Source organism: Nerophis lumbriciformis, linkage group LG27 (assembly GCF_033978685.3).
Source record: "Nerophis lumbriciformis linkage group LG27, RoL_Nlum_v2.1, whole genome shotgun sequence".
Lineage (NCBI taxonomy): Eukaryota > Metazoa > Chordata > Actinopteri > Syngnathiformes > Syngnathidae > Nerophis > Nerophis lumbriciformis.
In genome coordinates this window covers 28,594,620-28,612,939 of record NC_084574.2, presented here as the reverse complement: position 1 = coordinate 28,612,939, position 18,320 = coordinate 28,594,620, and the positions used below count along the sequence as shown (strand labels likewise).

The window sequence follows — 18,320 nt, the reverse complement described above, 5'->3', positions numbered from 1 at the left end:
CAAGGGGTGATGGATCAAATTTCTATTTAATACCAACAGAACTGTGCTGTATGCGCTGCCCTGCCAGCATGTGCACACACAGAGAAGCCCATCAGAAATCACAAAAACCTTTAACTTTAACAAGAATATTGTTACAATATTAAACATTTACAAAGGTAAAACCAACTTAAAAGAACATCAACAAGGAGCTGAGAGGGGGAAAAAGCAGCTGACAAAGAAGTGAGGGAGGAAAAAAATTTATTTTAAAATTTTTGAAACCGTCTGCAACAAAATAATATATCGGCCAGGCCTAGTTTTTAACTGGTCTTTTCAAGATGGGAATCTCTGGTTACTACCCAATACGATATACATCTCGATTCACAAGCAACAATCATGTAACATCTCACAGCAGGGAAGTCTTTAATCAACACCTGCTTTTTAAGTCTTTAACAAGGTACAATGCAGTTGTTATGTCATCATTTTGTAAAGGCCACAGAGATCCGTCACTGTGTTTCTAATAATTACAATTACACTCAAGGGGAAATAATATTGTTATTGCACATGATATCATATAAATATTCAATCAATAAGCATGTTTGGTAGGTGTGCATTTAAGCAAGGTGTGTTTTGATGCCACGCAAACGCGGAGCTATGGAGTGACGTCAGACGGCGACTCAAGACCTGTCAGCGGCTGCTATCTTTGCTACAGAGCTACTTTATGGATTATTCCCATCCATCCATTTTCTACCGCTTATTATACTACTTAAATGTTTCACTTTTTTGAATGGATTAATATTGGCCTGTAGATTACTGGATCGCTAGGAAGACGGTTGATGAAACGTGGTCGCGGCAGTCGTGAGTAAAGCGCATTCACTTCAATCTGACACTACCTCTTATTAGTGTACGTAACTTTTGAGGAGTTGTTTTACAAACATTAGTGTGGTGTTGCTTCCTTATTTGTGATTATTCCAAGCTGATTATCAGATCATACTCTTGTCTTTTTTTATGCGTAGCATCGGCGCATAAGAGTGAATGTGACAGCGTGTCATAATTATAACGGTATAATACCAATAGCTGTATGACTTGTCCAGAATCTTAACGGTCCTCCTATGCCGACCCAATAAGGAACCATTACCAAACAATACCGGTACTCAGCAACGTTCCCTCTAAGGTGCGCGCCTGCGCAATTGCGCACTGCTCAAGCGTCCTCTGCGGACAGCAAATATATGCCGCGCACCAAATCAACTCCCATCTGAATTCTAAACAATATAAACACATTTATTCTGTGTAATTTTGCAATGCAACTCTGAGCGACAGTGACAACAAGCGGCTCTAACGGTGTTCGTCAACACCGTTCAATTGAACACCTTTCAATTATTGTAACGTCTATCGAGATGCTTCGAGGACAGGAATTATATCGATCACTTTATGGAGCAAAACTGTTTATATTGGGCCATAACCACACCAAAAACATGAGTAAAAAACTTATATCTCGAAAAACTAGTCATTTTCTGCCGTACAAACCAGGCCAAAACCAACTTGTCATCTGTCACCAACACGCATACCTCTAAGCCAGTGGTGCGTTTATGGCCACACAAAAAGTCGGACCACTCAAACACCACACAAAGTTACACTATGACTCCTCAGTCATAAGTGTGCTTATTCTACCGTCATTTATTATTAATGTTAATTTATTTATATTAATCATGGAATGCTGTTACTAGAGAAAGTTACAGGAATGCACACTCCATCCTATGCTTACATTTCATTGTGCAACATGAGGATGTTTAAGGGGAACTAAATGTGATCTCTGAAAGGGGTACAAATGATTTCCAAAGCAGGACCCCCACCCAGACATGTACAATACTAATCCATCGTTTATGAAAAACAAGATTTCTTTTATTTTCATTACAAGTGGGCCAAATCACTAATATTACAAAATAATCTCATGAAAATGACTCCTCTCATTTGAGTGTTATTATAAAAGATTGGTTTGAGACAGGTGTGCTGCTGGTATTGCCACGTGTGATGTTGCTCACATGTGCTTCACTGAATGCTCGGGGAGTTTTTGTGTTTGCTCAGACACATGAACAATTAGAGTGAACATTGGTACTCACTATACATCACTACTTACAAGTGTTGGTTTCATTTCGTGCAGCTGTAGATGGGATCCACGCACTTTATATCACGCCCGGGCGACTAAAAAAAACTTTAAAGATGTTTCTTGGGCTCCTGGTTAGGGTGCATTGATTTTAAAGATAATGTACACTTATTTATAAAACCAGATACATGTCATGTATCACTAGTCATCCCTCTTTTATCGCTGTTAATTGGTTCCGAACATGACAGCGATAAACCACGAAGTAGGACTTATTAATTATTTTCACAGCTAGAGCATAAAAAAAACCTTCATTACCTTCTACCGGTAAATACAATTTTCAACATTATGAGAGCCCTCTAGACATGAAATAACACCCTTTAGTGTTACTTCCAATACAGTAATGCGGTCTGAGGCTGAGCCAATCAGTCGACACGATACTCAACAGGGGCTCTGATGTCTCCTCCAGTGGCCAATACTACTGTAGTATTGGTATTATAAAATTGTAGAATTTGCTTTTAAAAAATGTATATAAAAAATTAAATTGTAATACTTGAAGCGCAATGTGGCAAGGTATATTACGCTATGTATATTAATGATTAAATGCGATTAAATGTGTTATAACTGTCAGTTTAATTTTGTGCAGCAGCCCACACGCATCTGTGCACTTTAAATACACTCATGATGTTTCTTTGGCTCTGTGTAAGAGTGAGCTGATTTTAAAAATATTGTATGTCTAGTATATCACAATTCACATTGTCACATTAACATAGGCGTAACGTCACCAAGTCAGTTATGGCTCCGTTCCCAGGCATCAGATTGGACAAAATGTGCATGACAGCAGGCGAATGTGTTTGCGTGTAGACATAAACGGTTTTGAAACTACACTATTGTGGATGGAGATCGTTTTAACATCGTAGATGCATTTTGTTAAAGCGTCCGTGTTTGTGTGGACACAGCCTTAGTTAAATACCCCTGCACTATGGCATTAAATGGTCATTATATTATACACTTAAATGTGTGTTTTGTTTTTTTTAAATAGAACATTTGGTAACACTTTAGTATGGGGAACATATGAACCATTAATTAGTTGCTTATTAACATGCAAATTAGTAACATATTGGCTGTTAATTAGTCATTATTAAGTACTTATTAATGCCTTATTCTGCATGGCCTTATATTATACAACCAGTAAGCCATTAACTAAGAGTCTTCCCTAACCCTAACCCTAACCCTAACCCCAACCCTATTTTAATAAGCAACTAATTAATGGTTCATATGTTCCCCATACTAAAGTGTTACCAAAAATTGTATAATCTTGAAAACTTATTATATATACTAGAATTGTTACCTTTGGTGGTAGACCCACTCTGTGGAAGTGTTTTCCCACCTGGGGCACTTTCTCTAGCGCATACTTCTTCCCTCTGGATTTGGCTCGATCGATGGCATTGTAATGGAATGTTTCACTGGCCAAATACACCACCTGGTCGAAGAAGAAAAAGAAGAATGCTCAGTTGTCTTATTGCAGCAATAAACCGGGTAAAATAGATTATAGAGATGTACACAATGTACAGGTACTAACTTTGGTTTTCGGCACAACTCCCAAGCCGAGCTTGCTGTCAACAAGCGACGCAGCAGCCTCAGAGAGGTAACCCTGGTTTGGCAACAAGCAGCCTCGCCCAAAACAACATGGACAGCAGAGCTAAGGAGATGCACACATTGGTGATGTGTCGGTTTACATGTGATTCATATACTATTCACAGACTTTACACACAGCAGAGCGTACCTTGTGAAAGTATTTGGTCCATTTAGGATTCAGGTGACCGTAGGGTTCTTCTGACTTTGGTTTGAAAACACCGAAGACTTTCTATAAAAGAAACAATGATTGAAGTTGATCCCCATATGGCATATTATAAAAAAAAAAATCAAATACCAAAGTCAGTAAATGTGGAGCTTTTAACCTTGACATTTGACTAAAAATGCAAAACGATATTAATTCTGTAGGTCAAAGTAAATTTGTAGCATCAAATAGATGCTGCAAACAAGTGTGGAATCAATACCGATGCTAATCCTGCAAGATGGCTACCTGGTATTGATGTAAGATTCACTTGCTGCATTAATTAACAAATATAGTATCCCTTGTGCATTCTGTGTTTTAATTGAAGAAGGCAGCTTTTTATGTGAAGCACTTTGAAAACTTTTTTTTATATATTTTAGTCCCAGTTGCTTATTTTGTTCAACCTGTCACCAATTCTTACCCCTTTTGGATCTTTGACAAAGTAACTCCCGCTAGAACCCTGGGAAATCCTTTCAGGGAAGACGCCACTCTCAATGGCTTGTTCCGCCCTTTGGATGATATCTGCAAACTCCAGATCATTGGGGAAATAATTGAAGTCCCCATTGTTAGTACCTACAAGAAGAAAATGGAAATTTGTATTCAATCAGTGTTCTTTAGTCAGATCTCCTTGACATCTCATTTCGTGAGTGGTGGAACAATAATCTAACATTCTACCAAAAACAGTTCAGTTTTAGTTTATTTCGAACATGCATACAATACAATGTAATGCATCACATATTTCCAGTTGTTTCATTACAGCACGTCCGAAAAGGAGTAGGAAGAAGCTGAGCTTATTCAATCCTACCCCTTTTCATACCAGAGCAATTTTATCCTATTTCCTTGTTCTCTGTAACATAAGAGTGAACAAATAAATAATAAACAAATATACCATAGTAAGTAAACAAATATTAAATACAAAAATAATCTGTCTCACTAAAAAAAATGTTTTAAATGTTATTTTAAATAAAAATACGAATTAAAAAAAGGGTTGAAGATATTCATCTTAATTCTTGTTCTGTGTACTTTGTGAACACACGTAGTTTGAACAGTCTCTTAAACTGAATCATATTGGTGCTTTGTTTGATTTCTTTGGTTAATCCATTCTATAATTTAAATTCCACATACTGATATGCTAAAGATTTTAAGTGTTGTATGAGCATACAAATGTTTTAAACTAGATTGTCCTCTAACACAGTGGTCCCCAACCACCAGGCCACTGCACAAGAAATTAAAAAAAAAAAACAATTTTTTTTTTTTAATAAAATCAGCATAAAAAACAAAATATACACTTACAATTAGTGCACCAACCCAAAAAACCTCCCTCCCCCATTTACACTCATTCACACTCATTCGCACAAAAGGGTTGTTTCTTTCTGTTAATATTATTTCTGGTTCCTACATTATATATCAATATAGATCAATACAGTCTGCAGGGATACAGTCCATAAGCACGCATGATTGTATTTTTTTATGACAAAAAAAATCAATAAAAATAAAAAAAATAAAAAATACCATACACCCCCATCTCAGTTATAGCAGCTTTGTGTGGAGTTTGCCCCATGTGTGGCTTCCCCTCATCTCCCAAATACGTTTGGCTAATTAGAGACTTCCATAGGTTTGATTGTTTGTGTCTCATCTGAGTGGCAATTTTTCAAGTTGTGCTGTGTTTTTCCTTTGTTCCGGCCAGAGTTTCTTCCTGTCAAGTGCTCTTAAGTTTGTTCTTCTTCCTGTGTTGTGGTTTGTTCTGCAGTGTCTTCATCCCTGCTTCTCGGCGCTATTCCCCTCACCTGTTCCTGCATGGTTGGCGATTAGGAGGCTCACCTATCCCTGAATGCCCATCAGGATGGTTTACATACTAGTGTCACCTGCTTCTTGACGCTGGTTCATTATTTCCTGTATGCTGCAGTGAATTCACTGTCGTATTGAGTTCCTGCACAACCTGTGTTATTTTTCTTGCTGGTCCTGATAAAGGGACAATCTAATCTGCACGTTGCTTGCTGTCTTTGTATCCTGAGGTCACACCAACGATCACAATGCGCCCCCGTGACAATAGCGATTGGCTGGCGACTCACCACAAATACATTTGACTGTTAGCCTTTACTCATTTCCATTTTATAACACACCTGGTCTGCCAGAGAATAATATGCCAGAGCAAGAAGTATCAGTCTTGCCAACAGGACGGATCGCATTAAGTTTCTTGTGACCTGTCTTTATTAAGCTCTCAATAACAGTCTATGATAACATCACTCCGTTTATAATGGGATTCTAGAGCAGCAGTACAAGTCAATGAAAGAGCATCCACTTAAAGGGGAACTGCACTTTTTTTTTTCTTTTTTTTCCCATCATTCACAATTCTTATGAGAGACAAAAAAATATGTTTTGGGGTTGTTTTTTTTGCATTCGAATGTGTAAATATCAGCTTGTTCTAGGTGGCTAGCAATGGCGTGAACGGGAGTGATCCATTCTGCCTCTAAATCACTCTAAAAATGCATCTAAAAATCACCTCAAATTCTCTATTTACATTTTGTTATCTGAATATTAACCAAATATCAGTGATAATGAAATACTCAATAAACCAAAGTTATTATAAGCGTTTAGGCAGACAAACTACCGTATTTTTAGCCGTGCCTTGATCACATAGAGCTATGTTACGCAGCTGCAGTGTTGACATACTGAGTTAGTAAAAGTTCATTCTAGATGTTAAATCATGCCTCTAACCTATATAGTAGCAGGTTGTGGCCATACACCGAGAAGTTGGTCAACTTTGACATCCAAGTTACTGTTAATTCTTCATCTAAACCAGGGGTCGGCAACCCGCGGCTCTAGAGCCGCTTTAGCGCCGCCCTAGTGGCTCTCTGGAGCTTTTTCAAAAAATGTATGAAAAATGGAAAAAGATGAGGGGAAAAAAATCTATTTTTGTTTTAATATGGTTTCTGTAGGAGGACAAACATGACACAAACCTCCCTAATTGTTACAAAGCACACTGTTTATATTAAACATGCTTCACTGATTCGAGTATTTGGCGAGCGCCGTTTTGTCCTACTAATTTTGGCGGTCCTTGAACTCACTAGAGTTTGTTTACATGTATAACTTTCTCCGACGTTTTATGCCACTTATTTTTCTGTCTCATTTTGTCCACCAAACTTTTAAGGTTGTGCATGAAAGGTGAGTTTTGTTGATGTTATTGACTTGTGTGGAGTGCTAATCAGACATATTTGGTCACTGCATGACTGCAAGCTAATCGATGCTAACAGGCTATTTAGGCTAGCTATATGTACATATTGCATCATTATGCCTCATTTGTAGCTATATTTGCGGTTCCTTTAAGTCCTCTTAATTCTATGACACACTATCTGTATGTAACATGGCTTTTAATTTTTTGCGGCTCCAGACAGATTTGTTTTTGTATTTTTGGTCCAATATGGCTCTTTCAACATTTTGGGTTGCCGACCTCTGATCTAAACGGAAAGATATGAAAATTCCATTAGTCGGCAGCTCCTCCATTGTTAGATGACTTTTATTTACGCAGTTCCCTTTTAACATTATGCTGTAAATGGGTTGTACATGATAGATAGATAGATAGATAGATAGATAGATAGATAGATAGATAGATAGATAGATAGATAGATAGATAGATAGATAGATAGATAGATGGATAGATAGATAGATAGTACTTTATTGATTTTTTCAGGTGAGTTCCCTCAGGAAAATTTAATTATGTGTGCCTGCATGTCTTTTGGTGATGCATTTAGAGAGAGAATAATAAAATACTATAGAAAAGATATTACACAATGTTTGGTTTGTCATTTTGGCATTCACATTATCAATTAGTGTCTCAGATAAGACTATTATTGTGTTTTATGGCAGCAAAGATGAGATGAAATAAATATGCACTGTATGGGAGACATCGATAGTGAAAGCTGTGATTACAAGTCAACTGTAAGAAGAATCACGCTATTCGACAATCTTCATTTTAAACACAGCTGTCTAAAAAGGTTATATGAGACAGGATGGTAACACCTACCGTCTAGGATTAGAACATCTCTTTACCTGTGGCCGATTTCTGGCCCTAGACTGTGGTTGAATTACACATCTCAGCATAGACAATAGAAGATAAAGTAGCAGGCTTCATTAACTTTGTGAAGAATAGAATTTGGGATTGGTGTTGTAATAAAGAAGAGGACTCCATACGGGACAGGACATACAAGTGAACTAACAAGTATATTGGCTAATATAAGCAGGTTAAAGTTGAAGCTTATATAATCAATGAGATGATAACACAGAGAATGCAGCAGCACGTGAGAGTGGAAAAGATTGAGTACATAAGCACGCCAACATTGTGTATAAAGGTATGAATTCAGTAGTTCCTTGGATAAAGCTATCAGTAGCTCAGCAGCAAGGCTTGACTTAGCATTAATGTTGTCAAATTCCCAATTTGAACAAAATTGTTTGCAATAATTCAAGCAAAATGGTCAGACTTCAGCTATGCTACTGAAGGACAAGGGAACTAGCTCAAGAGTAGGGCTGGGAGAAAAGGGGAGGAAAAGATAATAATTGAAAGAGACATTCAGAGCTGTTAACCATCAGAAAACTGCTGAGTCGATAATTTGGATTTTTGGCCCTTTGTAATTTTCACTTTACTAATTAAAATACAAAACCCAAAACCAGTGAAGTTGGCAAGTTGTGTAATTCGTAAATAAAAACAAAATACAATGATTTGCAAATCCTTTTCAACTAATATTCAGTTGAATAGACTGCAAAGACAAGATATTTAATGTTCGAACTGAGAAACATAGTTTTTTTTTCAAATAATCATTAACTTAGAATTTAATGGCAGCAACACATTGCAAAAAAAGTCGGCACAGGGGCATTTTTACCACTGTGTTACATGGCCTTTCCTTTTAACAACACTCAGTAAACGTTTGGGAACTGATGAGACCGATTTTTGAAGCTTTTCAGGTGGAATTAGTTCCCATTCTTGCTTGAAGTACAGCTTAAGTTGTTCAACAGTCAGGTATCTCCGTTGGTATTTTAGGTTTCATATTGCGCCACACATTTTCAATGGGAGACAGGTCTGGACTACGGGCAGGCCAGTCTAGTACCCGCACTCTTTTACTATGAAGCCACTATGTGTGCTGAAGAACGCTGATCAGTGGAACTATCGTGCAGTGTTTTAACATGCGTTATCTTTATATGCTCATTTGTGTTCCATTGTATCCATTAAACCATATCCAATTGTATTTACAATCTGTAAAGTATGTGAAAACACTGTTTAAACATCACAAAATGCCACAAATTCAGTCAGCTATTTTAAATATTGCGCTCTGAATACTTTTGGCTATTTTTGGAAAGTGACATCATGGTAGTAACGCTTCTCCACTCTGACAATGTTGTTAGATCAGTCATGCTGGAAATAAGCCAAAATTGGAAAGATATGTGGTGTTTATCATTCACAATCCTTATGTAAGACAAGAACACATATGTTTGGCTTTTTTATGCATTCGAAATCGTAAATATATAGCCTAAAATTGATTCAACAGATCGAGGGTCCTCTGTTGCTCTCTTTATATTCTCTCTAAAAACATCCAGAAACTGCCAACAATATTCTATTTACGTGTTGTGACCTAAAAATAATCAAATATGAGTGTAGTTAGGGCTGGGTGATGTATCGATATACTCAATATATCGCGGGTTTGTCTCTGTGCGATATAGAAAATGACTATATCGTGATATTCGAGTACCGTATTTTTGGAGTATAAGTCGCACCGGAGTATAAGTCGCACCTGCCGAAAATGCATAATAAAAAAGGAAAAAAACATATATAAGTCACACTGAGCCCGGCCAAACTATGAAAAAAACTGCGACTTATAGTCCGAAAAATACGGTATACGTTTTCTTTTCACGCAGTTGCTTTTAGCTGCTGGCATTACACTACATGCTTTTCTCACTCTTTGTTGTCTCTCCTTCTCACAGAGACATAAACAAGCGCACCTTGTTACATACGTCACATACGTATACGCCCTCGCGGAGCACAGAGGTAGCGGCATGGGTAACGTTAGCTGTGGTGCGAGTGGTGATACAAGAGAAAGAAGGTGCGAATCTGGTAACAAATGAAGGAAGAATTCATTCCCAACAAAAACAGCACGTGGTCCATCATCTGCCGGTGGTTTGGCTTCAAGTGGGAATATGTCGAACAGACAACTGTAATTTGTAAAGTGTGGGGCAAAAGCATTGCTACAAAAAGTAGCATTACTGCTAATATGTAGCATCATTTGAAAAGTCACCCGCTAGAGAATGAAGAGTGTTTGAAACTCTGCATGTCAACATCTCCGTTCGGTGCCACACCAACAAAATGCCCAATCAAATAGTCAACAACAGAAGGAGATAACGTGTGTGACATCATGTTTTAAACTCAGTGTTTCCCACACATTCATTTATTTGTGGCGGCCCGCCACGAAAGAATTACGTCCGCCACAAATGGATTTTTCGGCTTTTGACTCGCTCGACCGCTCATAAAAGCAATGGGACTGTCTGTGAATGTTGCTTGTAGTTACACCTCCGGTGCAGTAGGTGGCGGTAGCCTACTATGCATTGTAACTTCGCCAATAGCACTTAATTCACCTGGTGGGCCAGAAGAAGAAGAAGAAGAAGAGGGACGGACGGACGGATGGACGGCCGGGATCAAAATACTCGCCGGCTACTTTTCATAATAATGGCGCTTCCTACGTTTCTACCTCAAACGTCCAAAAGCTGCTGAAAGCCTTGATCCAGGATGCCATGGGGAAAAAAACTTAAATGGTGCCTTTTGGCGATAGTTAGCAGCTTGGTGGCTCATAGCCGGCTAGCTAACGCTTGCTAGCGTGGTAGCATTGCTTCATTTTTACAGCTGTTATAGGTAGATAGGTTATAGCTGCATCGCTCGCGGCTCGTCATATATTTAACGTTAATCCCGCGATTTCACCGAGTGTTTCACTGACGGTGAGCAGCCTGACGCTGCTTCATTAACACCGCCGCTGTTTGACTCGGGGGCCGGGGCAGACGCACGTAGTAACAGTCACGTGTTTTCATACCGACGAGCTAACGTGTCCAGGTTATAACCCTGTTGTCAATAAACACACATGGACTGAAGCTAAATTGTCCACTGTCCACTGCAGCATGTGAATGCAATGAAAAGAATAAAATCTGAGCCAACCAGCTGTTAAAATGTTGTCCAGGTTAATGTTTTGGCCGTTAAAGGCCCTTCATTTCAAGATTTCAACTGTGATCGGGCTTTAAACAGGTGGCTGACCTGTCCAGATGAGTGTAACTGCTACTGGTCAAATAATGTGAAATAGCATTTAATTTTACATGTATGCAATGCCATTTAAATGTAATTATAGATAATAATAATAATAATAATAATAATAATAACAATAATAATAATAACAATAATAATAAATACTGTGTACTGTTGTAAATAGTCAACGGGAAGAATTTTAGTAAGATATAAGCCATGAGCACTACACAGCCAGAAAAAAACCTAGGCAGGACAAGTAAAAATATTGGGGCAAGTAGATTTGAGAAGTCAGGCAAGTAGAAAAAAACCTTAACGTTGAACCCTGCATGTGTTGAGCTGCTGCCGCTTAAGGTTAGACGGCACTGTACATAGAGCGGTTCTGCTCGTTAGTAATAAATTCTAATGTTGGATGTTCATTCCTTCACACAGATGAGTATAGAAAAATATTTTCAACGGCCGAAAAGGGCTCGACTTGGAGAGGAGGTAGGCCTACAGTCCGGACCACAGGTGCGACCTGTTCAGCAGCAGCAGGAGGAGGAGGAGGTTGACTGACTGTGGCAGGACACCTCTGCCTCTGTTTCACTTCATGTTGCTGGTAAATAATATGGTTGTAGTAGTAGGCTAAAGTTAAATTATTTAGTATTCACTAATTAAAGGGGCAGAGATTTAAGAGACATTTTAGCTTTTATATTTTATAAGATATATTTTTTGTAAGAACCACAATTAATAAATATATTTCAGTGAATCACTAATTGTTCAAATCTGTATATAAATATGTACATAAAATGTTGTAATTATATTCCAACTCCGCGTTCTTCTTGGTCATCGCCGCTGCCGCCGCCACCCACCTCCCCCCGCCCCCTGACCACACCACCACAAATAGATGCCTGTCCTGTGGGAAACACTGAAACTATTGTAGTGGCGTTCTGTACAAAAAGTGCACTTTAATTTAGTGTTGTTTTGATGTCATCTTAGTGACATCATGCACAAAAGTGCACTAATAGCTTGTTTTAAAATGTCTGACAATCTTGCACTTTCTGTTTTGTAATTACATGAATGTTTGTGCCACTGCTTAATAACTGTTTAATAAATACAGTTTTGGTCAATTGACTTAGTTGTGAATTCCCTCTCTGCATGAAAGTTTAAAATTAGCATATATTAATGCAGTATGAAGAAGAATGTTTTAATGTAGACACATAGAATCATCATACTGCTGTGATTATATGCATCAAGTGTTCATTCAAGGCTAAGGCAAAATATCGAGATGTATATCGTATATCGTGACATGGCCTAAAAATATCGAGATATTAAAAAAAGGCCATATCGCCCAGCCCAAAGTGTAGTTGTTATTATAAGCGCCAATGCAGACAGACTGTTTTAGTGGCGCATTGATAGCAGTGAGCTAATGCTAACTTACGCTGCTATCACTCGGCTTCTAAAACTTATTGCTCATCCGCTTTGTGTTCGGGCTCAAAAATATAAGGTGGCCATGGAAGTCGGAACCCGCTAATATAATATAACAATCATAATTTTTCCAAAAGTAATAGTTGTTGGCTCTCACAAAGTCAGCTTTATTAGCGTTGTTGTTGATAGGGAAGGGATTTTTGGTTCCTAGCGTGACTTCACATGATCATGTAATTGGCTTCCTCATTATCTCTCAAAATGGCTCGGGAATCTCTGTGAGATTGATACTATTTTGATCACGTCTATTTATGCGCGGTGTCATAAATCAGACATATATGATAATAGCTTCAATATAGAGGCAACTTGTTTTTCCACTCTACTGGTACTTCAAACATATTTACGGAGGAGTATGACTCGAAGTGGCGACCTCAGGTGCTTACTATTGTGACTTCATTGGATAAATGTGAAATAAAGGAGGCAGCACACAAGTTGAATGAAGGTAAATAACATCAAATATTAACTATTTACTTTATTACATGTTGTAAAAGTAGTCAGTGACACTCCATTTGTGTAGTTATTAGCCTCAACACGAGTGAACAGAATGCTAATGCTAACAAGCTAATGCTAAAGCCGATGTGGTTGTGTTGTTGGCGTGAGATAAGCACTGACATTTATTATTTTTATATTGTTATTTACAGCTGAAAAGCACCACAAGGAATCGCCTGACCCTCATGAATTTATCATTCAGACAAATTTCTGACTGTTGGACATTGCGGACAAACTTTTTATGAACAATTCCATACACTTTATTTTATAAATCATATCGTTTTCTATATTATTGCTTTGTATTTCAGTTACTTTACTTAATAGTAAAATAACTGTGGCCTAATATTGTCTATTTACAGGGTATCAGTGTTGAACTGTAGTAAACCACTCCTCCATACGTCATCAGCCTGATTTGCATGAACTACCCTGAACTGTGAAATGCGGTGGAAACACAAACCACATACTTCAACTGGAACCTATAGATCCAGGAACCTCCTGAACTTTTGATGGAAAGGGGCCTAATGAGAGTAAAGCCTGGTGCATACTCTCGCATCACGTACCTTGTGTAAGCGATGCTGTCTTGCCCACTCCCAAAAATCCAAGCTTCGCATCGGTGACAAGGCGGACCGCAGAGCTCCGATTGGTATATTTTTTAAAGAGAACGGTCCCCAAGCACAGGAGGGCAGACAGTGATTGTGCTTGAAATGCACAAGTTATTGTGTGAAATAAAGCAACAATGATCAAACATTTGCATGAATTATATTGTGTACTTTATTTCTATAAAGATTATAAAAAATAATTACTAAATGTGTCGTTTTTCAGCTTATTGTGTCTTTGTTGCATCCAGAAGAAGTCACAAAGTCAGACATTCTTTTAAAATTGGTTTTAACAACAGGTCCAATTCCCACACACATGTTTTCTCATGCACACACGTCTTTCTTTTCCTCTCACAAACAACACGTCCTCATTCTCCACCAATCATCATTCCAGCATGTTCGCAAACATGAGATCTCTGAACACCAATAACACACGAGCATACAGATTAACACCAGCATGTTGTTATCTAAAAATAGTTATTTAAAAGTGTTGTTCATTTCAATTACATGATAGCACTCTCTTGTCCCATATCCCGAACAACCAAATAGCGTTGCAAATAATAACAGCGTCCTCTGCCGTGACTCGTTTAGAAGTTGCACAGTCCATCTTCGCAAACGTATTTTCCTCTGGTTTATAAGTAAAACGTCCATTAAAAGTAAACTGATAATTCTGAATGATTAATTCCAGTGTAGACAAAGATGTTGATGTTGTGGCTGTCATCGCTCGTCACAAGAAAGTAAATGTACTTATAGAAGAACGATAAATTAAAATAGACTAGGGCTGCAACAACTAATCGATAAAATCGATTAAAATCGTTTATAAAAATAGTTGGCGATTAATTTAGTCATCGATTCATTGGATTTTTTTATAAACCTTTATTTATAAACTGCAACATTTACAAACAGCTGAGAAACAATAATCAAAATAAGTATGCTGCCAGTATGCTGGGGTTTTTTTCAATAAAATACTGGAAAGGATAGAAATGTATTTTGTCTCTTTTGTCCGATTATTAATCGATTAATCGAAGTAATAATCGACAGATTAATCGGTTATCAAATTAGTTGTTAGTTGCAGCCCTAAACTAGACGGCGTCAGTGGGGACGCAAGCTACGTGATGCGAAAGTATATTCTAGCTTAAACAAAGTGCTTGAAATAGTCTGGCAAGATGTAGTGTGAGCTCCAGAATTAGGAAATGAAGAGGCTTTTTATTTAAGTCAACAACTGTATCGTCTCTCTTTCAAACGCGGCCAATGCCAAAAGCTCTCTTTTTCCCACCAGTCACACACTTAAGGCCTTCACAATAATACTGTGACAAATTACATCCAGTCCAACTGCGCTAAAAGAAATAGTGATCTCTGAAAAATGGCTTTCGCTTTATTAAATGGTTTTGTTATGAGGAGGGCTCTGATGACTAGGTTTGCGTAAGGCCGGGGGTCAGCGAGCCGCATGCGGCTCTTTAGTGCCGCCCAAGTGGCTCCCGGGAGCATTTTTTTAAAAAGGATTGATAATGGAAAAAGATGGGGGGAAAAATACAAACAAACGCAACAGTTTGTTTACATGTAAAATCTTCCACTCCTTCTTTGTCTAATTTTGTCCACCAAACGTTGTATGCTGTGCGTGTATGCACAAAGGTGAGTTTTGTTGATGTTATTGACTTGTTAGAGTTCTAATCAGGCATATTTGGTCAGAGCATGACTGAAAGCTAATCAATGCTAACATGCTATTTAGGCTAGCTGTATGTGCATATTGCAACATTATGCATCATTTGTAGGTATATTTGAGCTCATTTAATATCCTTTACTTGTATCCTCTTTGTATATAATTTATATTTGCATTTCTCATTAAATATTATTTGTATGTAATATTGGCTGCGTTTAAGATAGTGTGCCATGTTGTTCCAGACCACAGCAAACATTACCTAGCTTGCCAAAGATTGTAATAAATCTATTTAAAAAAGACGGCCTGCAGTTTCCTTTAACTTGGACACACATATATACCTTTGGCCATTCTAAGCCAGTAATTTCCAGGATTTGTCTCACCTTCTGAGTAGCCTCTGATTTACTTATGGTTTCTAATGTTGTAAAAATGTGTAGAATAAATATTACATTTTAACACTTCTGTCAACGAAGATTTGTTTCAGCCTGCAAGACATATTAATTTTGATAGTATGCTATTATAGCGAATATAGACACTTACGTCATGTGGTGCCTTCATTATAAGACTTATATACGGCTGTCCATTTTTTGCGGCTCTAGACAGATTAGTTTTTTGTATTTTTGTCCAATATGGCTCTTTCAACGTTTTGGGTTGCTGATTCCTGCGTTAGGCCATCAAATGACAAAATAGCCCCCGTCTAGGACTATGTCTACACTAAGCCGGATAACCCCTTAAACCAGGGGTCCCCAAACTACGGCCCGCGGGGCGGATCCGGCCCCCTAGCATCCAAAATCCGGCCCACGGGAAGTCCCAAGTTAAATATGAAGGCGAGTCATCCAGACTTGCCCGTGTTCCTCCTTCCGTCTGTACAGACGCTTGTGGAAATCACACATGAATACCTTAAAAGAAAGCGATTGCAGCTGTTTGGGATACAACACTTCTCAGACGGCAAGAGAACTTTCCAATGTCCAGGTCAGCTGTGATTCTACTTAGCGAAAAACTTTGTCCATTTGTCGAAGGAGAGTCAACGAGAATGCAAGCTCCCGTGGATGTGATAAAAAAAAAGGTAGCATGTGCTTTGTATTACCTGGCCGTCGAGGGAAGACTACGGAAAACAGCGAATGCTTTTGGACCGGCAAAGCAGACTGTATCAGTTATTGTCCGCCATGTATGTCGCGGACTCAACGTCTAGGTCCAGAGTATATAAAGTCGCCAAAAACGAATGGACAATGAAGGTGAAGGCAAAAGAGTGAGGAGTGTCCTGACCAGATATATAAATCCCGAGATTAATTGTTGTTCTTTGTCATATTGTGTACTTTCACGTGTTTATTAAAGATTTGATTAATTTATGATGGCTCAGGTGTGATTCACTACAATAGGTCCCCACAGCACACTGGATTCCAGTTAATTGAAATACCACGACACTGGATATTGTTCATTTAAGAACTTGGGACGGCGTGGCGCAGTGAATGAGTGGCCGTGCGCGACCCGAGGGTCCCTGGTTCAATCCCCACCTAGTACCAACCTCGTCATGTCCGTTGTGTCCTGAGCAAGACACTTCACCCTTGCTCCTGATGGGTGCTGGTAGCGCCTTGCATTGCAGCTCCCTCCATCAGTGTGTGAATGTGTGTGTGAATGGGTAAATGTGGAAGTAGTGTCAAAGCGCTTTGAGTACCTTGAAGGTAGAAAAGCGCTATACAAGTACAACCCATTTATCATTTATTAACTTGCACTCAAAGCAACTATGACGTGGGCATTTTCCGCGCATGCGTATTAGTTCGCGTTGCGCGGCGGACGGAGGGGCCGGGGGGGTCTTAAATGGTGGCATTGTTGTGTGTGGACACGGATAAGGTTAGGTGGGATTTACCCTGGATAACCTTATCCGGCTTAGTGTAAACAGGACATGGACATCCAGAAGTTGAATACAGCATTATTTTAGATACCGGAACGACTTATGTACATAAATTATAATCAGATCTCACAGGCCTTGGTTGAGAGATTACCTGGAGAGGCCAGGGCGTCTTTATCCGAGGATGAGCTGTGTCTGTTCCGCCAGCCCCTCTTGTCTCTGGCTCCTCTCGGCGGGGAGGAACTTCCAGGGAGGCACGGCAGCAGCATCGTGTCTTCGCCCGAGCATTCCGCATCGAGCTCGGTCAGGACGCTTTCGAGTGAGTCCGAAATTCGGACAGCGACCCCGGGATTCCCCCGCAGTCCCAAGCCCGCCACGTTCTGATCGAACAAGCTGGCGGGTCGCACCGGGAGAAAGTTGGACTCCGGCGCGGACACCGAGGCTGTTGCGGGCTCGCAGGTCTCCGTCGGGTCGCATTCTGACATCATCTTCGCACGCGTCTTAACTCATAAAACGGCATCAAAAATGACACTCAACTGTCAAGACTCCATTCTTAAATGAAAGTTAAACGCATTGTTCCGTGGCAGCTCCACTCATATCTACGCAAAAACGACTGCTTCCGGTTTCTCTTAGCGCGCACGCGCATCATCGCCTCGGCCACAGTTGCCTTCAGGTGTGCTTTGTAAAATCCAGAACATTTCCAAACCATACCTTTTACAATTGAAACCCCGTCAAATCGGATGTCGTCCATATTTTTCTTGGAGGCAACATTTAGTTGATCACCATCCGACAGACCTGAACGCAGCAGCACTTTGAAAGATGACGTTAAGTTTAAAAAAAAAAAAAAAAAAAAAACACGTCAAAAACGTGCTTTTGAACAAAGTCCAAAGAGATTTATTTCCAAATCATTCATCGTTTATTAGTAATAAACGATGCGACAGATGCCCTGCCATAGTCATCGAGTGCTTTCACAAGTACTGTGATGGTTAGATACAAGAAGGACATTGATGTTACCTGCACCTTATGATATGCACCCAGAGACTGTTTACCACCTGTTTTGGACTTGTGAAAGCACTCG

At 39.1% G+C, this 18,320-nt stretch overlaps 1 protein-coding gene across 2 annotated transcripts in view; it reads right to left on the bottom strand.

Moving 5' to 3' along the window:
* pi4k2b (phosphatidylinositol 4-kinase type 2 beta) overlaps positions 1-18,034 on the bottom strand; it is a 30,262-nt gene extending 12,228 nt beyond the window's left edge. Inside the window, exons 1-5 of one of the 2 annotated variants that reach the window (XM_061988212.1) lie at positions 17,954-18,034; positions 4,336-4,487; positions 3,864-3,944; positions 3,660-3,779; positions 3,429-3,560 (exon numbers count right to left, since the gene is read on the bottom strand). In XM_061988212.1, coding sequence (XP_061844196.1) covers positions 3,429-3,560; positions 3,660-3,779; positions 3,864-3,944; positions 4,336-4,487; positions 17,954-17,993 — 525 coding nt within the window. In that variant the 5' untranslated portion in view covers positions 17,994-18,034. The other variant, XM_061988211.2, reaches the window with a different exon arrangement.
* Positions 18,035-18,320: the final 286 nt, after the last annotated feature.